Source organism: Eubalaena glacialis, chromosome 6, assembly GCF_028564815.1.
Source record: "Eubalaena glacialis isolate mEubGla1 chromosome 6, mEubGla1.1.hap2.+ XY, whole genome shotgun sequence".
In the NCBI taxonomy this organism is placed as follows: domain Eukaryota; kingdom Metazoa; phylum Chordata; class Mammalia; order Artiodactyla; family Balaenidae; genus Eubalaena; species Eubalaena glacialis.
The window spans coordinates 143,496,608-143,507,690 of record NC_083721.1 but is presented as its reverse complement, the minus strand read 5'-3'; the positions used below and the strand labels follow the sequence as shown (position 1 = coordinate 143,507,690).

At 43.2% G+C, this 11,083-nt stretch overlaps 1 protein-coding gene across 3 annotated transcripts in view; it reads right to left on the bottom strand.

Annotated features, from left to right (window-relative positions):
- Positions 1-2,413: 2,413 nt before the first annotated feature.
- Positions 2,414-11,083, bottom strand: part of PLCL2 (phospholipase C like 2) — a 198,342-nt gene continuing 189,672 nt past the window's right edge. For 2 of the 3 annotated variants that reach the window (XM_061194711.1, XM_061194715.1), the window contains exon 6: positions 2,414-2,959. In XM_061194711.1, coding sequence (XP_061050694.1) covers positions 2,780-2,959 — 180 coding nt within the window. In that variant the 3' untranslated portion in view covers positions 2,414-2,779. The remainder of the gene's footprint in view (positions 2,960-11,083) is intronic. The other variant, XM_061194712.1, reaches the window with a different exon arrangement.

Here is an 11,083-nt window from a genome sequence, read left to right as displayed (position 1 = left end):
ACCTGCGGAGAGAAGCAGGGGGCCCGCTGAGCACGCCGACAGACCTTCCCCAAAATGCAGACGGCTTTTCCCTGTAGCTCACCCGGCCCCGCCAGTAAGGTCCCCAGCATCACACTCACTGTCCAAAAAGTCCAAACCACAGCTAGAATCACTTGCTCTGCCCTCTCCTCCCCAGCGAAGAAGGTGTGGCCACTCCATCCGGTGTATCTAGAAGGAAGAAGTGGGTTTCAAATCTTCCCTCCCCCAGAGCATCAGGCATAGGAAAACTGATATCAAGAAAACACTCTCTCGGGAAATCTGTATCTCAGTCTATTTCATACTTCGTTCCTCCCTTGGGAAGCCACACAGTAGAGGCCAGGTGCAACCAAATGGACTAGACCTAGTGGATACCAGGGCTGGAAAAAACCTCCCACATAGTTACAGCGCGCTTTAGGAACAGGGTCTAAACTTAGGAGTCACATTTACCTGCGACCCGGTTCCAGTTTTCTTCATGTGTGAAAGAATACATTTCTAAACCTCAGACCACATCAACTCTGGCCATCACTGCCCCTCCTTAAACAGTTGTATTTCATCCTTTAGAATCTTTCTTAGTCAGAAAAGAGGGTCACTTAGCCGCGAATAAGCCATGACTGTGTGCTCTGCTGATTTGGGTCATCGAGTGCTGCCTGGAGTGGGATCTAGACAAGCAGGAGAAACACTGCGACTTGGGAAACAACCCCCCAGCAAGTGTGCCTGCTTTTTTCCTTTGCTTGGCTTATCCCTTTGAAGAGAGGGGTCAAAAGAAGGCTGACTTTCTTAGCATGGAAACGTGGAGCAAACCCTGGGCTGGGTCACTCCCCCGACAGACTTTGTGACCTCGGGCGCCGCATTTTATTGCTTTTGTCTGCAACATCTGCATCTGGGAAAGGACACGTCAGATGGAATGATCTCATAGACCCCTTCGGTTTTGAAGTTTGCTGATTCTAAAAGCCTATATGAACCCTAGCCAATGACAGGTGCCTTGGTCTCAGAGTCATTTAAGTCACATATTAGATAATATCTGCCATTACTATAAATGTAGCAATTTTTTTCAATTTTATAATATTTTAAGTCATTTTTTATGATTTCTTGATTTTCACTGAATATTGCTATTTACTTGCCAGCTAAGTTCAAGGATTGCTAACAATAATCTAAGTTACACATTATTTTATTTCTCAGTCTACAAATCTACTTTTAATTCTTTACTATTTTCTACATATTTTTGTTTTTGTTTTTGTTTTTTTTCCAATGTAGAGTTCATTTCAGAGCTAAGAGCCTAAGCTGCTGGCTGGTTGCTGGCTGGTGTGAGCAGGAAACCACACTATCATTCAAGTAACAGTGAGGTTTAATTTTCTGACTGGAATGACATTGAGTGAAGACCAGTGGAGATGTATACCTTAATTTAAGCACACTATCAGCAGGCAAATGACAAGAACTGGGAAAAGAAGGAATTGTTTTGTAAAAGGATATTTCAGGGTCTGGGCATAAATAAATTCAATATATCAGCCTGAGCATGTCCCTAACTAACTGTGACGAAATAATGAGGCACCAAGTTGTGGCTTCCACATAGTTATCTGGCTTACTTACCTGAGTCACTGAAAACAATATGGACAAATGAAAAAGCGGTTATTGAAGATTTAGAAAGCTTTTACCCTTCCAAAATTTGAGAGCAGTTTGGTTTGGGAGAAGCAGTAATTAGGCTTCAGTGTCCAGTAGGTTTTCTAAAATAGCATGAAGTTTCACTGATTTGGACAATAAAGTCTTGGATTAAAGACGGCTGGCCAGGGGACCATGGCACCCACTCCAGCCCCTCCACCTGCCACTGGCTTACTGTCTGCACCATGTCCAGGCTTACTCCCCTATGGCAGGAATCAACAGGCTGAGAAGGGGGAAGAGGTGTCGGTTGCTTTACAGACAGCTGCCACTATGTAAAGTCATGGCTGCTCTATGTACTAAAAGCAAAATGTCAAGCCAGACAAGCAACTTATTTTTGACAAAGCTGTTCACCAAGTAACTGGCCACTCTTCTTAAGAGTAGAATATCTTGAACTGGAAATTTTTAAAAAGTTAAACTTTCATTAAATTCACGTACTGTTATTGGAGAAATATCATAAAATATCTTTTTAATGTGACCACTACTTAATACAATGAAAAACTATGTACAGTGTGTTGCTTCCAGGTTGGTTGCCTTTACATTGTGTACCCAGCAGGTGTCTCCAGCCAGGAGTGTCCGTCCAGCCGCAGTGCCCTTGAACCTAGTGGCTCTCCAAGTTCAAGGCTACTTACATTCTCCTTTGTAACCATGGATCAGCAGGCACGCCTCCAAAAACATCTGGAACCCAGAGACCCCAGCAATCATACATAAGTAAAACTTGTAGATTCGGTTTTTCCCCAGTAAATACTAATTAGACCATACAATCCATCTGCGTCTTAAGACATTGTTTTCAGTTAGGAAAAGGTCTGTTTCTCGCTGGAACTAGAGTGGCTAGTCTGTTGTTCACACTGGAACTGTTATGATGTCTTTGTATACAAATATAGCATATTTGGGCCAGGAAGAGAATTTCTTGTTAAAGAGTTTATTTGCCTCCACACGCAGGGTTGCTACATACATTCACAGTTTTAATAGACGGCAATTAGCTATTCCAGTTGTGCTTTAAAATCCCCAATATTATTTTTCATTAGTGAGTGCAAAGCAAATTGTCCCATCTGGCCACAATTGGTCCTAGAGTTATAAATTGTGTAATCATCTCTAGAAGGTGCCCTCATTCTCCAGTTTCATCGTTTGCTTGTTCGGGTATGACTTCAAGGCTCCGGCGCGGCTTCTGGACGCCGGTGTTTTCTGTGCCTGGTTTACTGAGTCCACAGGAGACAGCCGCGTAGTGGATCTGCTTCAGGTGCTCCACAGTCTCGTTCTTGGCGTATTTCAAGAGATCCGCTTGTCCCTGTGATAAAACATGCAGTTAGTGTGAGATGAGACATGACTTGAGGTTACAGTTTGACAATATAGGTCTTCCACTGAACTACAGAAATATTTTGCTTCCGCAAGAGGGCATATTTATTGCTGATCAGCACTGAATCCAAATAGGTCAATTTTAACAAAAAAACAAGTTTGTTTTCCCGGTTCCCAATGCCAGACTCCAAGAGTGTGCTGCCTTTTCAGTCCTTTCCGTTCTCTGGGTACTTTATGTTTACATACATGGAATCAAGCAGGCAGGGCTCTTGCTGAACGTCCAGGGTGATCTGCCCACCACTCACCTGGGGTTGGGGCAGAGAGGCTGGAGCAGCCAGGAAAGGAATGACCATTGGCAGATGCAAAACACCAGAGCCAGTGACCAGTCATTGTCAACACTTGGCCAATCAACAAACTTACTTACTGTCTGACCACAAAAGATGTCCTAGTTGTTAATACATTAAAAATATTTCAAATCACATCTGTTAGTGTTGTGCAGTTTTTGAATCCAAAATTAACAATCAATCACAATTCAGTGCTCTCATTGAGCTGAAACAGCAGGGATTCTGTATTTCAGTTAATTTTGTCAAAGCTTTCTTGCCAAAATATCAGAGAAAAACAGTTGCCTTCCTTCTGAGGTGAGTGGCCACAGAAACTCTCCTGCCCTCGGCCACCACTGTGCAGTGGCCACGTGGCCGAGAGCCAGAGAGCAAAGACAGCCACCTGCTGTCCCCGGGGCCAGCAGACACCTTTCTTCCCAATTACACACAGTGGAGGGAAGAAAGAGGACACTCACACCACTTTGGGAGTCTGAAAGAGGCACAAAAGTGTCAAATATTTTTTGTTTTCATGCAAATCGGAATGCAAGTTATGAGTGGTTGGACCTCAGCATGTCTGGGGCCCACAAGGACTTCTGGGCTGTTCTGGAGCCGAAGTCCCCAATCCAGGAGGGCTCACCTGGGTGTCTGCTCAGGAGCACAGCAGACTTTGGGTGCCTTCACTAATGCAACCGAGCGGGACCCTATGGGGCCTTCCGGGACAGGCCCTTCCCCCATCTCCTCTGCTTTAGCTCCTCCCTGAAGCACCCAGGTAACAGTATCTGGTGCACATTTCCTGTGTTGTTTCACAGACGTGAAAACCCCCCACCAAATGGAAGATGTTAACTACTTGATGACCTTGAGCACATAGCCCCCAGGCCTCCTGAAGCCTAAGCACTGATAATGTTAACCCCTGTGACACCACCCTGTTACCTCTCCATCAGCCAATCAGAGAATTGTGCATGAGCTGATCACATACCCTGTGACCCCCTTCCCTCACCTGGCCTTTAAAGATGCTTTGCTGAAACCTTTCAGGGAGTTCAGGGTTTTGGGGGCACAAGCCACCCTTCTCGCATGACCCTACAGTAAACCTTTCTCTGCTCCAAACTCCGACGTTTTGGTATTGTTTGGCCTCACTGTGCGTCAGGCACACAAACGCGTTTGCTAGCAATTTTGGTTAGCCAGCCAAGAGTCTGTGCCTGTGACAGGTCGACCCCAGCCAGAGGCAGCCCCTTCCCTGAGGCCCAGCAGCTGCCAGAGTACACTTCGCTCTGGGGATCTCGGAGGGACTGTCCCTGACACGCGCTGGCCACCCCTCGGCACAAGGCTGTTCGGAACCGAGAAACGTCCGGATCTGTGGTCCACATTCAGTGTCGCTGGGGGGGTAAGTCGCTCCAGCTTGCGCAGGCTGGGCTCGTGTGTGACGACACCAGGGTATCCTTCCCTGTTGTGTTGGTTTCACCTGTGGTGGAGCATTGGTCGGGATTTTTCCCTTTTTTGAACTAGCCTTGGTCACTTATTCAGCTTCATCTCTGATGGGACATTGGTTGGGTTTCTCCCGTTTTGTGGCTAGGGGCCTATGACCCTGAGAGACCCATTTGAACTGTTGTTTGCGTGATATCTGATAACACCAACCGTGAATAATTAGGGATGGATGATCAGAGCTCTGTTCCATCTTATAGTCCCCTGGGGTATTTTTGCAAAACTTGGAGATCTTTAGCTGTGCTCCCATAAATGAAAGAAAAAAAATTTTTGAAACATTCTGTGGCCTCAATACTTCCTGAGATCTGTAGAACAATGGCCCCTAACGGCTCAGCTATTGTATCAGAGTGGGTCGCTTGCAATTGCTTTTATCTTGGGGGTGTGTGTGGATGTATGTGAATGAGTGTCTCGGTACCTGAGTCCAAATCCTATTCTTTCTTCCTCGTTTTGCTGAAAATGAGGCTTGTGAATGTGAGCAGATGATATACATTATTGTCTATTAGTGTCATTTGTTTGTTTAAACTGCACTGGATATTTGGGAACTGGAAAAAAGAAAGTTCAAAAATAGCCCAAGATGGCTGGGTTTTATATAAGTAAGTAGTTAGAAGAGAAATTTGCATTTCTTTTCCCGTGCCTTTGAGATGTAAATGATCTCTCCAGATATTTGGTAACGTGAAATTTTAGAGTTGTGCTAAATTAAGTTAAATGATGGAAGTTCATCTGGTTGTTTCTAGATGGGAGAATTAAGGGGCAAAATAATATGGATACAGAAAGTGATGGAAGGTTTGTAGAAAAGGAACTCTGAGAAAAGAGTTTGTGCATGGTCAGGACAGGCTAAGTTTAGATTGAATTTAACTTAAGTAAATGAATTTTATTATTAAAAGTAAGCTGGTGCAAGACTAGATTTTTTTCTCTCACTGGTAAGAGGACAAAGTTTTCCTGGAATGCTGCCATTGATAACAGATTGAGTTTCTGTGCCTTTAAGTGATCTGTATTCGCTTTTGAGATCTCTTCTCATTTTGGTTAAGGAGTAAGTATTGTCTCACAATGACCTATGATCTTATTTGACCAAGTGTTTTGAAACTTTTTGACAAACTTCCCAAATATCAAATTTTAATTAATTAAAATTTTTTGACCTCCAGCTAACTTTGGGATGCTTTGGAGAGCCCCTAAGGCATCTCAGAGAAAAATATTAAACTAACTAGGATTGTTTGGTATGTTAAATTACGTGGGAAGCATTGTCAAATGAATGATAAGCCTCCTCAGATTATACGGTATGGATAAATGTTTTTAATATAGACATTCTAGAAATTATATAAAGCTTCTGAAATTTGGATATGTCCCGGTATAATGTTATAATTTTAGTTGTTATCTTAAAATGTTGGGGGAGGAACCAACATGGCAGAATAGGACGTGGAGCTCACCTCCTCCCACAAACACATCAAAAATACATCCACGTGTGGAACAATTCTCACAGAGTACCTACTGAACACTGGCACAAGATATCAGACACCCAGAAGTATATAGAAATATCTCCACAGAACTGGGTAGGATGAAAGATTTTTTAAAAAGGAATAGGGATGGGACCTGTGTCCCTGGGAAGGAGCTGGAAAAGAGGAAAGAGTCCCACACCCTGAGAAGCCCCCTCACCAGCGGGGATATCAGCTGGGACAGAAACGGACCTTCAGAGGCTCGGAGGAGAACGCAGCAGTCGGTAGCAGGCAGAAAAGAGAGAGACCGGCACAGAGGATCCAAGCTAACTTGCTGCAATCCCCAGCCCAAGACACTCACCTGCTGGTACGTGCAGGGGCTGGGTGCTGAACCTCAGGCTTCAGAGGACAGACCCAGGGAGAGGACTGGGGCTGGCCGCATGGAGACAGCCTGAAGGGCCTGGAGTGTGGTACGGGTGGCAACCAGGGGTGTACGTGGAAGAAGCCCGGGCCTGCCATAGAAGCGAAGCACCACTGCTAAGGGGCGAGTGAAGGGGGGGGGCTGCCCCTTAGCAGCCTCTTTCTTGGTGCTGCCGCTATGAGCTCTGGGAGTGGGACAGCAGGTGTACTGTGGCTGGGGTGGGTCTGGCCTTAGCAGCTGTGGGCTTGGTGGGAGCACACACGGAGGCAGAGCCTGGGCTGTTTCCAAGGCTCCCACGGCGAGCCCAGGTGCATGACTGCTGTGCTCCTGGTACCCGACTTCAGTGGACTGGCGTGTCGGGATCTGTGCCGTTGGCTTTGTGAGCACAGTGTCTGAGGGACACCGGGGCCAACTGCCTGCATCCCCGCAGCGGAGGTGGGGCCGAGGGCAGTGCCGACAGCAGTGTACTTTGTGAGCCCAGCCAGGCGACACCACAGAGCACACGCCCGGGTGGACAGCTCTGGCGAAGCAATACTCAGCGGCTCCTCTCCAGAGGGAGTGCTCCAATCCCACCTATCTCACACTGCAGCTCAGAATCAGATCGGGGGGCTTCTGCTCCAACAACTGTCGCTGACGGGGCAGCGACAACCATAGAGCAACCCAGTGCAGGCTCTGGTCACCACACCACCACCTGTCAAGCACACTGCCTGTCAAGCACAAACAGCCAGCACACGCTAAGGAAAGAGGTCACAGACATCCATGCTAAAAACAGCCCTCGCACCAAAAATATTAAACCCACGCAGGCTATACAGGGACGCTCCCACATAAAAGCAGCCCTCCAAGACCACAGTAGATAATTGCTTCTCCTAAGCTCACAGAGTAAGAGAAATATAAGTAAGATGAAGAAGCAGAGGAACCACTCCCAATTAAAAGGTCAAGAGAATTCCCCCAAAAGAACAATGAAACAGACCTCTTCAGTCTAATAGACACTGAGTTCAAAACGGAGATAATGAAAATATTGAAGAAATTAACAAGGCCTATTGATAGAAATGCAGATTACTATAAAAAGGAGGTAGAAACTATAAAGAGGAACCAAGAAAAATTAGGAAACTCATTCGCCGAGATGAAAGCTGAGCTAAAGGCAATGAATAACAGAATGAATAATGCAGAAAAACGAATAAATGATCTGGAAGATAGAATAGTGGAAATCACCCAATCAGAACAGCAGACAGAAAGGCAAATTGAAAGAAAAAAAAAAAATGAAAGCAATATAAGAGACCTACGGGATACTAATATAAAGCATGCCAATCTATGCGTAATAGGGATTCCAGAAGGAGAAGAAAGAGAAAGGGGGATTGAAAATGTAATTGAAGAAATTATGGCTGAAAACTTCCCAAACCTAAAGAAGGAAACAGATATCCAGGTACAGGAGGCACAGAGGGTTCCAAACAAGATAAACCCAAACCCGACCTACACCAAGACATACTATAATTAAAATAGCAAAAGTTAAAGATAAAGAGAGGCTTCTGAAGGCAGCAAGAGAAAAACAAAGACTTAATTACAAGGGAACCCCCATAAGGCTATCAGCTGATTTCTCTACAGAAACATTGCAGGCCAGAAGGGAGTGACAAGATATATTCAAAATCCTGGAAGGGAAAAAATCTGCAACCTAGAATCTACCAGCAAGATTACCATTTAAAATAGAAAAAGAGAGAAATAATTTCTCAGATAAGCAAAAACTAAAAGAATACAGCAATACTAAACCTATCCTACAGGAAATATTGAAAGGTCTTTAAATAGAAAAGAAGCAAGAAGCTACAGGAAAGAAAAGTTAGAAAGTAAATCACTTAAGCCAGTACACAGGTTAAAATGCTGTATGTCACAACTTCATTAAGCTTCTTTGTCAAAAAACATTATAATCAGATCTCTAACCTTGCCTTTTTAAGTCCCTTATCATTCAGAGACAGTTAAGCTGATGCTTTGCAAAATGCTTCATCTCTAAGAAGAGTCATAGAAAGGACTTTTTGACAATCATACTGCTAAACTAGATTTTAAAAGTCTAATGGCAACTCTGATTTCATAAAACTGTTAGTAAAAAAGAATTAATTATATAAGAAGACTGAGTAAACTGATGAATATGGTTATAATTTTTTGGTTTTAAGGAAACCTTTCCCCTTAAGCTAATTATGACTTACAGCAATTTGGTAAATTTTACCTTTGTAAACACAATTGAAACATTTATTTTTTCTCTCTACCTGATCCCTCCAGATATTGGAAACTCTTAGGTTCCCAGCAGCTTTATCAGGTAAATTAGGAAGGATACTTCCTAACAGGTGCAAAAATCTCGAGGTACTTTGGGGACCTCAAAAAGTGAGGAATTCACCTACATCTGTAAGGCAAAATCTATGAAAAGTCCTTGGCATGGCTTTCCTGGCCCTCAGAGGGCTTTTAAAATTTCAGTCTCAGACTCCTTATGAAAAATTCCAACACAGCCAATTGAAAGGAGCCAATATGATCAATTAACCAGACTCATTTTGCAAACAAACTAGTCTTAATTTGGCTGTATTTGATGAAAAATGAGGGTAATTTTTAGAGAGAAAGAGATTACATTTCAGTAGATATCAAATTCTGACTCTGTTAATTGAGGTCTGCATTTATTGTCTAAGGCTCACTTCCTAGACAGTTCCTTGTTGTCATGCTACATAATTGTAAAGTTTAATTGCATTATTAAGAAGGACACTCTATTTCTGAAACTTATCCCAATCATCTACCTTTGGATAAATATCAGATGCCCCATGACCTGTAGCCAGAGATTATACATACTGGAAGGAGCATTGCTAAAATGTGTCAAGAGACTAATTTAACTTGGGATAAGGCCTTGTCAATTGCCCTACTACAGATCAGAATGGCTCCCAAAAGGAGACTTAAATTAAGCCCCTTTGAAATATTGTATGGTAGGCCATTCCAGGTGTCTGCCCATGTGGGAGAATCTATAAATGCTCTGAAACACCTAGCTGTTGCTAATTACATTAAAACTTTGGGCACTATACTAACCTCTGTTCATGAGTTTGCCTCCCACAGGTCTGCCTATCCAACTGAAGTAGCCTTACATCCTTTCTGACCTGGAGACCAAGTCCTCCTTAAAGCCTGGAAAGATAAAGTGCCTGAACATCAGCTGACTGCAAAGTGGACAGGACCACATACCACAAACTCATCTGTCAAATTAGCCAGAGTAAAGCCATGAATTCATCACACTGGGATTAAAGCAGCACCACTGTCATCAGAAAATGGCCCAACTCCTGAAAGGCCTAGAGAGCAATGGGTTTGTAAACCCTTAGAAGACTTAAGGTTGCTCTTCAAAAAGATAAGTATTGAGATTGCACTTTCACTATAGCTGGAGAAGGTGAGTCAACCTACTTGTTTGATCTTGTTCACCTGAACAGGACAGGAATCTAGTGTAGTTATGACAGTCAGAAAGTTAAAATGAATAGCTATGTATAGGAACTGGAACCAAAAGCCCAAGTCCAATGACAAATTAGACAACAAAAGGGCTAAATAAAGGGTTTCATCAGGTTCAAATAATTGTAGATAAAAAAGGAAAGAGAATTGTACTATTTACTAAAGATTCTAAGGAATATTCCCTGCCGAAAGCTGATCAATTCCATTCCATAATCACCCATCAATGCTCCTGTTCAGCAGGAAGTAGCCAGAGCAGTCATCACCCCTTTCCCACACGATTGTGGAATGGACACTGACAGTGGGGAATTGTAATAGGGAATAACAAATCTGACTCCATATTAGATCCGTTTCTTTTACTTTAATCTTTGTATTCTACTGCTTTTGCTACCAGTTAATCACTAAAGGGATGTTGCCTATCGCTTAAAGTATACATAATGGTCCATCTCAGGGAACACTGTCCCCATGCTTGAATGTTAAACTAAAATACCTTTGTTCAGCTCACAGGAAACATCCTGACCCAGTCCACCTGTGAATGGCCACAGGAAAGAAGAAAGTAACACATCCCCTCCTGGAGTCTTGCTGAAACCAGGAGATATTTGCGCCAACTTATGACCTTACTAATACTACTAGCTATATTATTTGTATATTGCCTGTTTTACAGAATTGTTGTTTCTTGTATTACCAAATACAAGAGCCTCTGATAAAATAATGATGACTAGGCGACTTGAAACAGTTGACCAGATATAAAGTTCTATATAAGATCAATGATTGTAATAGTGCAACTCTAGATATAGAAAGAAGCAACAAGAAGGAATTTTTTCCTAGACCATAACAGACTAGTAAAACAGGTGGTCCAGAGACTTTTGACTACTGTTAATAAGGCCTAGTCCAGTAATAGCACATTGAGTGGCCTATCAATGAAATCCTCGCCTGACCTACTAATGGGTATTCCTAACATTATGGGATGAAATGATCATGAAATGCTTCCCAAATCATGTTTGAATTTA